Source organism: Falco peregrinus, chromosome 8 (assembly GCF_023634155.1).
Source record: "Falco peregrinus isolate bFalPer1 chromosome 8, bFalPer1.pri, whole genome shotgun sequence".
NCBI classification, from domain to species: Eukaryota; Metazoa; Chordata; class Aves; order Falconiformes; family Falconidae; genus Falco; species Falco peregrinus.
Window position 1 is genome coordinate 39,005,230 of NC_073728.1, and position 17,160 is coordinate 39,022,389.

General features: G+C 39.8%; 1 protein-coding gene across 4 annotated transcripts in view; it reads left to right on the top strand.

Moving 5' to 3' along the window:
• KYNU (kynureninase) overlaps positions 1 to 15,489 on the top strand; it is a 59,921-nt gene extending 44,432 nt beyond the window's left edge. For all 4 annotated transcript variants that reach the window (XM_027793871.2, XM_027793873.2, XM_027793874.2 and 1 more), the window contains exons 11-14: positions 8,464 to 8,516; positions 10,027 to 10,112; positions 13,417 to 13,647; positions 15,164 to 15,489. In XM_027793871.2, the coding sequence (XP_027649672.1) occupies positions 8,464 to 8,516; positions 10,027 to 10,112; positions 13,417 to 13,647; positions 15,164 to 15,316 (523 nt within the window). In that variant the 3' untranslated portion in view covers positions 15,317 to 15,489. The remainder of the gene's footprint in view (positions 1 to 8,463; positions 8,517 to 10,026; positions 10,113 to 13,416; positions 13,648 to 15,163) is intronic.
• Positions 15,490 to 17,160: the final 1,671 nt, after the last annotated feature.

The window sequence follows — 17,160 nt, forward strand, 5'->3', positions numbered from 1 at the left end:
TAGTGTTAGTAAATGCTTTGTAACACAGCTACTGGATTGTGTCAGCTCTGCTGGCACTTAAATCTTTTAATTCAATTAGTTCCAGCCACTGACGTTAGATGAGATTTCATTATTATTATTTTTTTAATGTTGATTTCTTCTTGTTTCAGGCAAAGGGCGGAGGTGATAACCCTTACATTTTAGCTAATAAGGATTCTAGTATGATAAAGGTCTTGCATTAATACTGTGAATACTGTATTCAAAAATAACAAAGACCTGAGGAAGCACAACTTCCCAGATCTTAAAATTTTTATGCTATAGTTCAGTCAGATACATGTATTATTTAGAAATCTATCTAGATATCATTCCGTCAAAGAGTCATTCAAGGTATTGAGGAGGCTGTATAGTTCAGCAAATGCATCATAGTAATCAAAACTATCCAAGTCTCCTTTAAGTCAGAATTCACATTTAAAAGTAGCTCTAGGAGGGATTGTTGCTTTTGCTTCTTGTTTAATTTAATCTATTTGAAACAGCCTAGAAAAAATTACTGAATTCTTAGAGAATGTAATCTTTTTTTTAATCACCATAATATAATTGGGAACTATTAAATACTTTATAAAAATCACTGAGAACTTTATTAATATCTCTGAGTAAATTGCCTCCCTGCTTGAATTTTAATTTCTGGTGTTAGGCAGAATATTCGATTTCCCCTCACTAAATCTGCTAACATACTGTTGGCGGTATTCCCCCTTTTCATATATCTGATATTTGGCTAGTGAAAGTGATATATGAGCACTTTGTGATAATAGTTGTTCATAAGCTGATTTAACAGTTTTTAATTCAACTTCATTAGCCTTAGAGGGGTTGTTTTTTTGTGAGATCTTTTCCTGGGATTTAATTTGGGCTCCCGTTCTGTCTGCCGCTTGATCATACCTTTCTTTGGCCGGATCATGGCAAATGAAATTATCATCCCTCATCACAAGCGCCTTAGAGGTTTGGTGGAGAGCTCTGCGCGACTCCAAGGGGCCCTGATTGGATTCACAGCATTGTGGCCATTTCTCTTTCTTATGCCCTGATCACAGCCTCTTGTTTCCTGCTACCAAAGGGAACTCAATCTCCTTTTGTTTTGACCTGGAGGGGTAATATGGAGGGACATGCTGAAATTGGTGTATTCCCACTTGTGTTGAGTCTAAAAGACTAACAAGGAAAAAATCAATTCAGGAAAAGCATGTGTACCCTTTATCTTCAAATACTTATCAGCTGTAAATCACCTTGCACTTGATTGACCAAAGAGCCAGGGTTTTTCGCCCAAGAGTCTCTCTAATTGTGGCAATGGTCGCATTAAACTCCCCACCTCGGAGAGCCGTGAAGCCTGGGGAGCTCGGAGCTGCCCAGCTGCTTTTGGAGAAAGGATCGTTACTCAGCTCTAGAGATTTCTTAATTTCACCCATTGCAGTTGCATAGGTAAGTAAGGGCCATTGTTTAGATTATGAAACTGTTTTTCAGGATTTTGGTCTTTGCTATTAAAACTTGCTGCTAGGCAGAAAGAGAATTTAGCTGTTTTTTTAACCGAGACAAGCCTCAAAATAGAAAAGAAAAATTTTCTTCCTTTGGATGGTACTGAAAATGCAAGCTACTTAACAGAAGAAAAATGTCATGCTATTAGCCTCTAATAAAATCATGTTACTTTGGTCTTTTGACAAAGTAAAACCTCATTGATATTAAATATGAAATGTTACTACTTTCACAGTAGCAACTTTTCATAAAGAGTTTTGATTTTTTCCACTGAGTTCTAAGAGACTGGTCCATTAATAATGTATGGCAGTGCTCACAAGTCACATATGCTTAATAATTAGGAAACATTTGTAATGAGTTGAAAAGGATAAGGAAAGCATCAGAGTACGCTGAAATCCAAAACTACTGAAGTCTGAGGCTAATAATTACCTGGGCTTCAAAAGCTTTCCAAATTCTAACAACAGTTCCTACTCAAAATTAACAACAGACATCGCACAGAAAAGAATAATGAAAGACATCCAATCTCGCCATTTGGGATAAAGGATATCTAAATAGATATAAGGGTGGGGGGGAAGGCTTTAAATATAGCATCTGGCCATCTTGGCAAGGTTTTCTGAAGGAGACGGTGAGGGTTTGGTTTCCAAATATTGCTAGAGCCTAGCAGGGGCTAGCTGCTAACTCCCTTAATCCCCCATGCAAATCCTAGTTTATATATCTCTGCTATGAAGTACACTCCGTAACTGACAGCTTCCCAGCATATGAAGAATTGCACCTACACCGGAGGGTTAAAATCCTTGAATTCTGCATTTCAGTGATGAAACTGAGAGTCACTTTTCAATTATTCCTTGTTTTGATTAAGCAGACCCCTCATCGCCCCACCAGATACAGCTTGCAGGGTTTTTCTCCGTCCCAGCAAGCTGTCGGCAGGGAGCCCTGGCTCCGGGCAGGACCTGGCTGTGGTGCCCGGCAGGGTGAGGATGGAGTTGCAGTGCAATAACATTGTCCATTCACTTGGGCTTCAGTTTGGTGTCAGCCCAGCTGTAAAACACCGTGTGGAATTAAGCAATAGAAATATTGATTACATTATTTTTTTCTTGACGAGTCAGTTGGGCGACATGGATCAAGAAAAATATGAAATTTTGAACTCCACAGAACCCTAACCCTGGGGACAACTCTTGAGCCTGAGAGGATGATTTGGGGAACAGCTGAGAGGGTGGGAAAAACCCAGCAGCTTACCCCCATATCCCCTTTCCCTATCTGGATTTGAAAAATCCAGTCTAAGATACTCAGAGGAAATATTTTTCCCCATTCTTACATGGTCCTCATTACTAGAGCATGTGAAAACATTTTAACAAATATTCTCACCACTCGCCAGAGAGTTAGGGCAGTACTGGGCGGCATTTCTAGAGATGAGGGCTTGAGGCGTGGAGAGACTAAATGACTCATCCATGATCAGACAAGTCTGTGATAGCAAAGCAAATTGAAACTCCTTCTCAAACTCTAGTCAGTGAGCCAAAAATATGCTATGTAAAGCAATAAGCATTTTCTTCTGTTTTCTTGAAGGGGTGGGGTGTCATTCATGCTATTTATTCTGAGTTTTGGCATTGAATCCAAAGCAGCACAATCATGCCTATGCTCTAACAATAAAATTAATGCAATAAAAAGGAAATAAAAACATACAAAAAAATTGCAATTAGAAAACTGCAATAAAATTAATGCAGAGTAGGATGCAAAGATTGTGCCCCAGCTGTTGAGCCTGAGGATCAGGTCTGTGCTCAGAGTTTGCAGAGAGCTGTTCGTAAATCTGGGTGACAGTAAGGTGGCTTTGAGGGGGTGACACAACTCTCTATTTGAGTTTGGTTTCTGGGATTGACCTTTGAGTGCAGAAGTGTTAGGAGATGCTACTGCTCAAGACCTGAGTCCTCACTACTTTTTTGACCCGTATTGCGTTACATGGAGCCCAGGACATTGGAGGAATGTACCTCAAGGTCTGGAATTAGACCTTCCGGTTGAGCTGGAGATTTATATATGAACATAAGGCATGTTAAGGAATATTTTTGGTCTTTGGGAGCTAATTGTACCATTTGTTGGGTTTGGTTATTTTGGTTTTTTAACCTGCCTTTTAAAACATGAAAGCTGAGCAGAGCCGAAGTGTGGATGTGGTACCAGCGGTGTGGTACCGCCACATCCTCCTGGGCAGAAGGGTGATGATCAGACATGGTCAGGTCACTGTGACTGAGGTCAGGTGTAGTTTGTTCCTAACTTCAGCCTGGCTCCAGGCTTTCTGTCGTCTTTGGTGGTCTAATTCCGCAGTCCTCACGGGTTGGTTATTTATCACGTTTCCCGCTGACAGAGTGATAGTGGAGACCCAGAGAACCTCTTGTTCCTAAACTGGCATCACGCTGCACTGTGCCTCTTGGTTGCCTGCTGTAGGTCTGAAGGGTCTCATGGGACATAGGCACAGGAGGTGGATGTGCTCTTTAACCAGCCACTTGTATCATGGACCTACAGACTGCAAGAAACTGAACTTAACATTTATTGCTGGTCCTTTCATTCCTTTTCGGGTACAAGGCTGCCTTATGCCAGACACAGCATACTATCTGCCTCGGTTTTGTGTAATAAACTTTCGGAGCAGCGAGATGTCTCATTAACTCCTCGAAGCTGATTCTTACTTATAGCTAGAAGAGTAGCACGAAAACTCAAACAAATCTTTGCCAACCCCTGGAAGCTTTTGCAAAAAAACAAGTAAAGTGTGAATGAAGAGCTTAGCTGCCACCCAGCAGCTACATCAGCCGCTTTGCGGACACAGCCTGCCCCCAGACTGCCTGTTTATGATTTAGCTTAATCCATGGTTCATAAACATAGCATGCATTACTGGGGTGTGCTCCTAGTATAGATATAATCTAAGTTTCTAGATAGCGTTGTGACCTGACAATGGAGAGAAGGCAAACCGTGCCATGCTCAGTGAAGCTGGCAAGTGCAGTAGAAAGTATTACTAATTTCACACTGCATTCCTGTTGTAGCTTTTCAATGTGGTTTCTCAAGGACACGAAACTATTTCTCACACAATATAATGACAAGATGCTTCCAGTGCGTTGCACTGGCCTGTAAACTTTGGGCCACCTTAATGGTGTTTCCCTGTTTTCTGTATCACTACTCAAGAGTTTCTTTTTTCTTTTCTTGCCAAGAAGGGAAATGAGACCCATGTTGCTTCAGGCTGTAAATTATAAATGAGTAGCATGATCATCTGTAACTTCGAAGCAAAGGTCAAAGGAATTTCTTTTTATTTTTTCTCTGTTCTTTAACTGGATCTTCTTTGATGTTTACACTGCACATACATCATGATCATTATATCCTGCACTCTTGCATCATTAATGCAACTACAAATGAGATGACTCAAGTTATGAACAACCAGCCCTTCAGTCTAATGCAGACAGATAGGAAGGAGGAAAATGAGCTAAATAAAAATACTTATTGAAGGCATTGTTCCCTGGTGTAAATGTGCCTAAAGGGAGTGTGACTGAATGACTCCAGAAAGGAACAGTATCCTCTCAATTTCCAACCCAACAAATTGTTGTTCATTGATTTGTAAAATAAGAGAACATTTTGGGGTAAAAATAAGGAATTTGAAAAATCTTTCAGCAATGTTTCATTGTATGTTCTCTTATTTCATGAAATTGAGCTAGTAACAGTTTGCTTTAAATTTTATACAGCACATTTAAAAATTAGTTCTTTACATAGACTGGAAAGCTGCAGAATTCCCTGGGAAAGTTTCAGTCTTATCAAACCATGAGGCTATGGGTTTTATTTGAGGCATAAAATAGAACCGTGCATTGAAATCATTATGTTAATAATTTAAGAAGTTGTTTTCTTAGAGAAGTGGGTTTGTAATAACACAGAAAACCCCACAGCTGATTCAGCACTAATTTACTCTTTTTGTACATGAAACCCATCGTAATCATGCCACTTTTTTTTTTTTTTTTTGCTGCTGGATGAGGAGCTGTTATCTGTGGAGGTGCTCCAGGAGCACCTCTGCTGAGCAGCCTTGGGAGGCTATGGGTACCCAGCGCTGGCACTGGGATGCCATCTGGGCACACCCCACAAGCTGGCCATCACTGGGATAACTGTTTTGTTTAGTGCTGTGTTAAAACAAGAGGAGTGCTTAATTTAGATACATTTATAGTATGTAAATCTAAAGGGCAGTGACCAGAAAAGTGTTCTTCTCAAAGGTTTATAGTTGAAGATTGACAAAATTAGACCCTTTTCTCCCTAGACACTGATTTTTAACACACTTCCCAAACTGGGTTTTGCCTGCAATGAAAAGGATGTAACTCTAGAGTCCCATCACTACCAAGTTTAAGGTGTTTTTAAGCACAAGCACATCATGCAAGGCTTTTCAGAGCCTTCCACATTATGCGTTTTGCAAAGATTATAGTTTGGAATTCAAAATCAATTTAGATCTTGGTGCCTTTGTTTTTGAAGCAGCAATAGTCAAAATGTGACTGCATTGCAAAATAACTCATTTTACATGCGGAGTAACAACTGTTTAATAAGAACTTTTACTGCAGTATCTTAATGTGCAGTTTTATTGCCTATTATTTTTAGCGAGCATTTATAAAGCCTTATGTTTGGGGTTTAACACCTTAGATATTTCCCATCATAACAGGTTGAAATTTGGCATAGCAGTGGCAACCTTCATTTCAAAATTTTCACAGAAAATTGTAAACAGCAAATTGCTAATTTGTAAAGATTTTGTTAATTTCCACACTTTGAAGCCTGTCAACTTAAATGTCAAATAACGTGACATCCATATGGACCATTAGATCAATGAGAGTGTAGGACCAGAGCTGCCTCAAAGTGCACATCCTGGAGTGACATCTCTGAAGTTCTAGAACAGCCAAGAAGAAAAAAAAAACCAACCAAAAAGCAAAAGAAGAAAAAAAAAAAAAAGCACATTGTCAAGGTTATGGTAGGAAAGGGCAAGACAGCTAAAACTGCCTTAAAAAAAAATCCTTCATTCTGTCATTTTGGAAAAGTTCTGAAATTTCATTTTCCAAGTTCCAAATGTGGTGCTGCAGCAGAGATCTGGTTTGAAGCCAGCTTTAAAGTTAGCAAGTTTTGAACATTCAAAATGCAACCAGAGTGTTTTTCATGAGGTTTTATCTGGGTAACATTCTGGTTGATGTTTGTTTTGTCTCTGACTTTAGAATGTTGTCCAAATAGAACATAGTATTGTTTTCTCCTTGATACAGAGTAATAGTCCAAATGTTATATTTCCCATGGATTTTTTTTTTTTCTCTTTAAAACTTTCGGAATTCATAGTATGTGTGCAACATTGACATTAGTAGTATGTTGTAGTAACATACAATATTAAGGGCTTATAGTAAAATGTTCTGTCTCTATATATCATACAGTTCATACTAAATAGCTGGAATATCTTTTATGATTCAGAGCATCAGTAGCTGAGTCACTTGGGCAGAAGCTGTATTATACTTTATTTGGGGTATATTCATTTTGGCAATGTAATATCTCATTTGAAATGAATGTATATTGCACTATTAATTTTCATGGGTCTTAGAATAATAAAAGCATCATGCAGCAATAAAGAAAAAAACATGCTTTTTCTGCATACACTATGTTTGGATGCAGCTCAGAGCCTTTCATAGAAGTAAACTTAAAACCCATGTTGTTATACAGAAATACGAATTACTTTATTTTACAGTATGCAGTATTCATATAACAAGTTTTTAGCTCAAGCATGGTCTCAATTATGCAGAGCTAAGTTAAGTGTACTGTGAAGAAGCTCTCCTGCTTTGGAGAGGAGCAACAACTTTCTTTTTCCTTGTTTACTTCCTGGAAGGTTGATGTCATGTGAGTTTTACTTAAAGACTTTTTTTACTGTTACAAATTTCCAACACTTGCCAGGCTTCACTCCTAATCACTCTGCTACCTGGCATAGAGAAAACGGAGCAAAACCTTGGAGGAAACGGTCTCCAATATGTCCAGTCCTGGAGTCCTTAAGTCAGGAAGAATGATGTTCAATCAAAAATCAAGATTCCTAGTATTGTACTGGCGTTGATACACGGAGCATTTCAAGTAGTACTGACGTTATTACTCACCAATATTACCATGTACTGAACTAAGAAGTAGAAAACCCAAGGGAGGTAGGGAGAGACTCCCTGATTCTGCAGTATTGACTTTACCTGCAGTGCCTTGGGCACTAAGTGAACCAGCAGATCCAGCTGCTTTGGAAAACTGTTTATAGCTGTGTTAAAGTGTCATCTAATGTACAATCCTGGATAAATGATTTTCAAAGTAATTGATCTTAATTACTTTTTTTAATGAGTATGACTTTAAAAATTTATTTTTGGATTAAACTAGTTTGGGTTTTGTTTGAAAGAAAGTTTTTTTTTGAATAATAAGTTCTGTTCAGGAGAAGAAAAGTTTCCTCAGGTTTCACCCTGATGTCCCACATCAACGAAAAGACAGTGTTCTTCTGAGGTCCTGCTGTCTGCCCACTTGCCATCACTAACTCTTGGTGCAACTAAGTCAGATTTTACAACACCTTTTAGCTTTCAATATTAATTAAACTAAGTTTAAGGATGTGTGTGTGCGTGCGTGAATTTAATGCCCTGGAACAAAAGAGTGCATATATTTCTGTTTCGTTTTTTGTTTTGTGGAATGAATTCAGACAAAATGGATATTGTTAGAAATCAATAGTTAATTGAAAGATGTGGTACATTTTATCATTCGTAGTTAAAGAGAAATTCCCAAATACTATGTTTTTAGTGCTAGCTATTTATAGAATTTATTGCATTTTTATGTCATTGTAAGAAATACAATGTATTATGAGAAGTGCATATATTTCTTAATGTTTCTTATACATTTCTTAACTCTCAAATCTAAATTAAAAGATAGTATACTAAGATTGCTTTTAAGTTATGATTTACTTTCTTTACAAAATCTTAGGCTGATTGGCTGGTGGGGTCATGACTTCAAAACACGATTCCTCATGGAAAACAGTATGTACTTTCACACTTTCAGTTTTACCTTATTTGATATATGTATATATATAACCCGTTTCACTTTTATAGTAGCTTGAGCGGAAAGGATAGACTTTGCATTTTCTCATTTAAGTTGAAGGTATTAAGCTAAACTTATCCCGAATATGTAATGCAATGGGGTTAGCAAAATAAATGTTGGAATAAATTTGGTCTCTGGGCATATGGGTCTGACTGTGTGCTTCCAGACTTTTTGCTGAAATACCTTCAAAATGCAGATAAAGAATATGGATGAAACTTTCAAAGTATCTCAGTGAATTAAACTCATAAGTCTCTGAGGAGCGAGGATCTGCTATCATTTACTCGGGTAATATCTTGCTTTAGGATTAGTTCCACTGGAATTAATGAGAAATCCTATAAATAAAGGTAAGGCAACCTGACATAAGTCATGAAATACCACTAATGTTTCAGCATCTCTGAATTCCTAGCACTCACACAGGATGGGTTATAAGACAAACCCAAACCTGCTCTGAAACAGCTAAGTATTTACTGTCCCGATGTGAAATGAGGACTCCTGTCCAAATCTGACAGCTAGACTGTTCAGCTCCCTTTTAAAGTATGGCAGAGACAATATCCTGAGGGATCAGGATGAGAAAAGAGCTTTCTGGTTTGATTGGTTCTTTTCTTTTTAATATATTTTTAATTTTCTGTGGCAGTGCCTATTGATGTGACTTTGGCTGGAGAACACCTCTCTAATAGCCTCAGTCTGCTCTTTGTTTTCTGACCAAATGTAAGAGCGGCACTTTGGAAAGCCAGCAGGAGGCAAAAATTGCCTTGAAATACTGTTAGAACAAGAAAAGCGTTGTTTATGCATTTCCATGGGCAGTTTATAGGGGAGAAGTTGGGCAATGATCATTATAAAATTAGTCAGTCTGCTGTGCACGAAAAGCATTTCCTCCGCAGCGTCCTCTTGCTCTGGTGCTGGAGCATGAAATATAAACGGTGACACAGACCTTACAGCCAGGCTTTATAGATTTATTTAATAGATTTTGTAAAATTTCACAGCCTAAAGTCTACGCAACTTCTCTGCATGGCCTGAAGCTACACTTAGCCGTGTGTGCGGTCTCCCATGTGTCTCGTCAGTTTAATAAAGTTAAGGAACATGATTTACCGCTCGTGCGCCACGGCTCCACACGAGCGTGCCTCCGCTGACTTGGAGTTTCTCTGGCAGGTGCCGGTGTTAAAAGAGAGTCAAGTGTAAAGGTGGCTTTAACACACACCATTTAAACAAATTAATTGCGGTTCTCTAGTTCCCATGCAACTGTTAATGAGGTCGTCTGCTGGATAAAATTGGGCTTCTCTCGAAGTTAAAAGTATTAGCTGTGAATAGATTACGGTTTCCTTTTAATGACTGAATCCTACAGGCCACATTAGTGAAAAATGTTATTGCATGAGGATGGACTTCAAGATAAGGTCCAATCCATTATAAGGAAGAAATCAAAAACACTAATATAAGTTATTCATTTTCCAGAATTGCAACTAAGTGAAGGAATTAATGGATTTCGGTTATCAAATCCTCCAATTTTACTGGTCTGTGCTCTGCAAGCCAGTTTAGAGGTAAGTAATTGCTTTACTTTGAATCTCAATTTAAAAGTATAAAAATGTTAAATGAATGTTACGCCTACTATTACTGTCTCCCTTAAAAAAAATATCGCAGAATAGTTGAAAAGCAAAAGGGTGGGGGAATGAAAACCAAACGAAATAGCCCCACGACTTTAATAAATATACTCATCCCTTTACTGCTCTCACAAACGTTGCTGTTGGACCTGGTATACTTGAGGTTTGCACCTCCCAGCCTGACGGCTGCCACCATGTTTGTCCTGGCTTTTAACCCCTTCCTTCATCTGAACAGCAGCTTTTCCCATCGAGGCAGTCAGAGCTTGCCCCAGTGCAAGATCTTCCGACAGAGGAATCTCTTAACTCAGAAAAGTTGCATCCAACGATGCTTCTACATGTATTTCCCTGAGCAAAACAGATGTAGCTCCTTTATGAAAGAAAATGAATGTGGCCACTGGGTGTCCTGGAGTCAACGTTGAACCAGTGCCTCAGGGAATCTACCCTCCACTGTAGTCCTTTGTGATTGCAAACAGAAAATACAGAAGCTGTCTGTGAATGCTTCCTAAAAGGGGAATTCATGAGTGCGGTATAGCTCCAGACTGGTTTTTCTTTCACCTCTTCGTTAGTGGCCAGACCAGAGCCCCACCTCAGACCTATCTCTATACGAACCGCTGAGAGCACGGCTGTGGAAAGGGCAGTCCTGTCATACAGACCTAATCCCTCCTGTTGCAGGAAGGTGTGCCCTATGTGCTGAAATGAAAGCCCCATGGACCTCCTCGGAGACCACAGTTCAGCCCCGTCTGGAAGCCTGTGGCTGTTCTCCACACACCTTCTATTGCACCGTGTTTCATAATGAAACGTAACAACATTTCTCTTATGGGTGATGGTTCACCCCTGAAATGCAGGACTCTAGGTCTTCATAGCCAAAAAGGCTGGTTTTACATAATTTCCTTACTACGTATTACTATATTAAAATTTTTCCTAAGCTGCTTTTCAAGCCAGCCTTGGTTAACAAGGTTTTGCAATCAGTATAGATGGGAGAAATTTATTTCTGCTAGCACTCCATTACTGCTAGTGTAATGGCAACGCTGATGCTGGAACAAAGAGCAATGTCCATGCACTGTATAGTCCCTCTTCTTTATTTACTGAAAAAACAGTATCTTGGGCAGCCAAAGTCAGAAAATTGCCGGTTGCGCTCTCTTCATCTTGCATGCGATGCTGAAGGACTGCAAAGGGCACAGCAATGCTTCTTGTTCTGCCTGACAATTTATTTTGTTAGCCCTTAAACATCCAATATATTTTTTTAAACTTTATGTGACCTTCGAGATAAGCTGAAAGCTATTCTGCTATGACCCAGATTGTCAGTGCTCCAGTTTGTGTGGGTTGATGTCATTTAGCCCACTGCAGGGAGCCTCAAACAATGAGGGCTGAGCAGTTTCCATCGCCTCCCCTTTCCGTGCCTGCATTACCTTTTGGCACAGCCAGGATTTCCCAGTGCTAATTGCTCTAATACAGTGGGAAACAAAATAGTTTTCATGTCTGGCAAGAGATGGCTAGTGAAATTGCATGCCACCTTCACTGGGACACATTAAGCAGAAGGCAGTGTTTCCAATGGAAACAATGAAAACTGCAAGTGTTAATGGATGTTATTCCTCAATAATGCTTAAAGTGACTGTTATGGAAGTAGCTGCTCCCTTTTATGGAAAAAAGGGGAATGCTCTACAGCCACATTTAAAAGATCTTTTTCAAAAAATTTCACCCAGGAGGCCAAATATTCCTTCCACAGAACTCGAGCAAACAGATTTTTGCATGCAGCCTAAGGAGATCCATCCCTCATAGTGCTGCAAAGCCTGGAGGAGTTGGAGGCGAGGCTCCATTTTACCTCCAGCGATGTGCTGAATGCTCTGCCTGCCTGCGCTGTCAGGGAAGCACCTCCAGATTTTTGTTGACCTGTGCAAGTACTGGCTGCTGACGGCTCTGGTCCCCATCACATTCACTGCCGTGACCGCACCGTCTTCATGCAAAGTCTGTCTTACAACAGCTGTATTTTGTTTAACAGAAATCACATGCAGGGGCTTTTGCCTCTGTGCAGCATCCTAGGGTTGTGCTAACATCATGGAGTGATGTTTGGGATATTCTACAGAGGAGTGATTAGCAGGTGCAGCTGGAAACCAGGCTTTGTGGTACTCTGAGTAGGATTTCTCCATTAATACTTTGTACACTCTTCCAGGTTACGATATAAGTAATCTTGAAAGTGTTACTCCATGTGCGGAGCAGTGATTTCTTGGGAGTAAAGGTCATGGGTTTTCATACAGGACCTCCGCCTTGCCTCTGATTGCGCAGCTGCCATCAGTGGAGGCATAATTGCCCAGGAGCAGCGATATGGCATTTATGTGACAGAATGTGATCTGAAGTGACAGTCGGGTACTTGCGTCTCTGTATCTTGTCATTTTTTCCCTCAAGCCACTTGTGTGGGAAAGAAGAAAAGGGAGGGTTTGAGGAAGGCAGGGGTAAATTGTTTCCGGGGTCACGTATTCCATTATTCCCGGTAACAGAGCCTTTCCAGAGCACAGGCAGAAGCTGTCTTTCCTTCTCCTTCTCCCAGACTCTTCTGCCCCATTACTTGTTCTTGTTTATCTGGCAAAGTAGCGCTGCCATTTTCGAACAATCCCTTCTGTGTGTCTCATGATGTTTTGAGTTGCCACATCTCAGCAGTCCTTGTAGCTGTGTTAGAGCACAGAGCTATGAAACCAGAACCAAGTGAATAGTTTTTTCTTCATGCAGACTAGCAGAGACAGGGCCTGTACAGGACTTAAACCGGTAAAGTCAATATGTCAGTATAAATTTTGTGTTTTCAAAGACAAGCATTTGCAGACCAGTCATGAGGTTTCAGTCTTGGCCCTTGGATTTTTTTACTTGAGGTACATACAAGGAAAAACTTGGATGTGATTTAGAGTTTCATGCAGCCCTGTTGCAGGTATAGAGAATTTATGGATCCTCTTCAGATATGCAAATGAATGCTCTTAGTGAACTCTTTTTGTGTGCAAGTTAATTTATGCGGGTATGGATGTGCGTAAAACTTGTTAACAGGAGACAGAAATGTCTTTCAATATCTAAAGTAATAACATTATACTGTGTTTTCAAAAGCCTAATCCTGCCGTGTTTATGTATAATGTCTATCTGACACTACCACTTAATTCAGTGGTAATGTATAGAGAAATCTGCTACCCTTTTGGTTGTCTTCACTTCCTTTTTATTTTCTATAGCAACACATTATCATTCTAATGATTTTAAATCACTATAGGTTTTTGGTGAAACTACAATGAAAGCATTGAGAAGGAAATCTGTTCTACTCACGGGTTACTTGGAATACCTGATCAGACATTACTACAGTGAGGATAAGACAAATCCAGAGAAACCCTTCATAAAAATAGTCACACCATCGCAGATTGAGGAAAGAGGATGCCAGCTCACTCTATCTTTTTCCCTTCCAATCAAATCTGTGTTTCAAGAGCTGGAGAAGAGAGGAGTAGCTGTGAGTAAATCAAACTTCATCTTAAGCACCGTTTTGTGAATATCATAACAAAGTAATAATTTTGCTTTTATTCAAATATCATCTCTTATAATGCTAAAAAAACACTGGGGATTATGAAAATTGCTTACATGGCAGCCTTAATCTTTACTTGTGCAAATAATCAAATAAGAAAAGTTGTTTTATAAGATATTAGTGTGTCTGTATGTTGTCCTTTCTCTGTTGATTTATTTCCAGTAGTTCTGTGAGTAGCACCCAGGAGTCACTACTAAGGTTAGAACTGCTTTAGGGGGGCGTTATAGTGGGAGGCGTTACAGATCTGAAGCTGGTGGTCTGAATGGGAAAGACAGGAAAAAATAAACCCCCTGAAAACACAAAATCCCTGGAAAAATAGGAGATGTCAGAGTTGTCCAGTGCAGTGTCCTGCCTGCACAGGCTTCCCCTGTTCAGTGTGCTCTTCCCGGTCCCCTGTGTGGGTCCAGGCATGAAGCCAGAGCACAGAGAGGAGGTGGGAGCCACGCAGGGTGCTGGTGCTCAGCAGCACCCAGGCAGTGCCCACCAGCCTCACCCACAGCTTGCACACCTACAGACCGGCCATGACAAAGAGCCCTGAGCCTCCGCCAGGCCTTTTCCTGATCTGCAAATGGCCAAACCCTTGCTCTTTGTGAGGCATTGAGGTGGAGGAAATAAAAAGCTGTCATTTCCTTAGAGATGTGTTTTAGCACTCAGAAAAAGCGTCCAGTAAATGGCAGTGCCATGTAATGGCACGGTTACCGGTGAGCACTGCTCAGAAAGGATAAAAGCTGAATTTAAGACTATACATTCGGTGATTTAGAGGTGCTGGGAGGTGAGGCTGATAGTGTAATCCCATAGAAATGATATATGGCTTTTATTTCTGCTGGTGACTTATGTCCCCAAAGGGCAACTCTTCTAGGCTAAATATGCTGCTGTTTTGGTGCTGCCAGGGAATTCCAGGAACTGCTGCTTTTAAGAGGGCACGGGGCCTTACGCTGTTGGCTTGTCTTTGCAATGCAATAACGTGCTTCAAAAACTATGAGAGATTATTCTGTTCAGCAAAATGTTTAAATTAACGGGGGGCAGGGGTGGAGAGAAAAAATTCTGCAAGCCCTGTGACATGACTTGTACCTGTGGTACAAGAGCATGTTTCTGTTTCGTGGTGGCTTCTTTGGCACCCATGTGCCTTGTCAACTATGGACTGCTATAGGCACTAAGGTAAATTAAGGGGTTACACAGCTGGTTTGGAGTCCCTCAGTGGCACTGCTAGAGTTCTGCCCATTCTGAGCCTTGCACCCTATTTTAGGCAACACACTACTCTTCTTGCTATGTTCTTCACAATGATGCTCCTCACATTGGTTTCTTGGGGGCCCCAAAGTTTTTACAGGTGTCTCCTCAGTCCAGTCATTCTTCCTTGATGACAAGGACGGCATTTAAAAATACAGTTGGACAGATAAATATGAAGTGACCTGAATTTACTAATCATCCCCTTTCTCTTTTGCAGTGTGACATACGAGAACCAAATGCTCTTCGTGTTGCCCCAGTTCCTCTCTACAATTCTTTCCATGATGTGCACAGATTTATTGAAATCCTGGGATCTGCAATTACATCTTCAAAACAAACAGCAAATAATACTGTGCTATCTGGTTCTTATTGATGGCTCAGCTCTATCTTTTAATCTATTTCTGACTAAGATGCATTTATCCCGCTGAGTGATTCTTTGCTTCAAGTAGACTGAGCTATATCCCATGCAATTTGCAAAAAAATGACTGTGCTTGAATAGTTATTTACAACAGGCATAGTTTTATTAAAGCTCATATTTCCACTCTGCTTTGACTTTGACTTCATGAATTAGTATGCTTTGTATATTTTAATGGGGCTTTTCTTAAACATTGTATGTAGTTTTATTACATTAGCTTTGAGAAGCATGGAAGAATTGCTATCAACTAGAACAGGAATGAAAAAAATCCCTTCTTTATTATAAAAATGATGCATAATAAAAAGTGGAAAATAGACAAATCACCAACTGTTAAAAGATACAGTCCAATTTACATTTTTAATTTAGCAATTCTATTTAAAGTACATGGGGTACTTGAAAAGTAAAAGTTGAACAATTAGTTGTTTCAAAACTGTTAACTGCTGCATACTGAATTTTTCAAAGGGCCCAACATTTTGAAATTCTAGATTAATTAATGATTTAATTGAAGAATGAATTTATGTTGCAGATACCTTCTTTGGCGTGATACAGTTGGCTAAAACAAAACATTTTATCTGTCTAGGTAGTCATCTTGGAGATGATATGCTTGAGAAAGTTGAGAACAGTTTTAAATTCGTGTAAGCCAGTGTGAAGGGGTGTAGGAGCAGTTTCTGCAGTTTTTAAAAGGCTTATTTGGTATTAGGCAAAATGAACTCTGAACTGTTTAAGCAGCAGCAAAATACCTCATTGTTAACTTACAGCGCGGTGCAAATTTTTGCAGGGATTTGTACTAGGCAGCTAAAAGCAATGAAGAAAAACTGCTTACATTTAGGTAACACTTCACCTAGTATTGTTTGAAGCCAGAAATAACATCTTGGTATAATTGGCAACTAAGCTCCTAAGTCTGTAGCTATTCCGCACGTGCCCTTTTTCAAGGATCAACTAAAGCTTTCTTTCTGATGATCCTTAAAATGTCTGGTTTGTGGTATGAAACACGTAGAAAGTTACTTCTGATACTACTTCTTCTGATTCTACCTCAAGGGTGAGGAAGGATTTGGGGGAAGAAGTGCGGACTACTCTATTTTGCTCAAGGACATTTTTGCTGGTTGAATTTTCACACTCGTTGGGCACCTCCTGCTTCACCCAGAGCTTTCAGAGCCTCTACCCATGCTCCAAAATTCCCCAAAGATGGGTAGTTTTAATATCCTTGCTGCAATAATACCTATTTCATTGGCTTTAATGTGTAAGAGGAAGATGAAAGAACTGCAAATGAAGCATTTGTTGGTATTTTTAGTGCTTGTGAAGGGTAAGAACAGCTTCTTAAACTGGAATATTGTTAAAAAAATAGAACAGGACTCTTAATCACTTGGAAAGCTCTGGCTCGCTCAAGAGGTTTTGAGTACACTGACGTCATTTGCTCTTTAATACAGCTGAGACCGTATTATTGTATTGCAGACCAGGTATCTGTACTCCAGGACCTCCAGTTTTATTTTTATCCTTGCATCTGCAGCACAGCTACTTTCATCTGTCAAGTGACACGGTCGTCAAAAAGGACCGTTTTCCAGAAAGTGACTGTAGATGAAAAAAAGCCCTGAATATAAAACTGTGACTGTCCACAGTGTTGAAAAGGGTTTTAATTCACTGCCAGTGCCTTTGAAGCGCTTGTGCTGCTCGTACAGCTCTGGCTAACGGTCACTTATGTCTTCCCTATAAAGTTAGGCAAGCTTAATATAAATCCAGATATGACACTAGGTCATAGTGTAAAATACTTTATTTTGATATCAGCTGAACCTTGACTGTGTGAC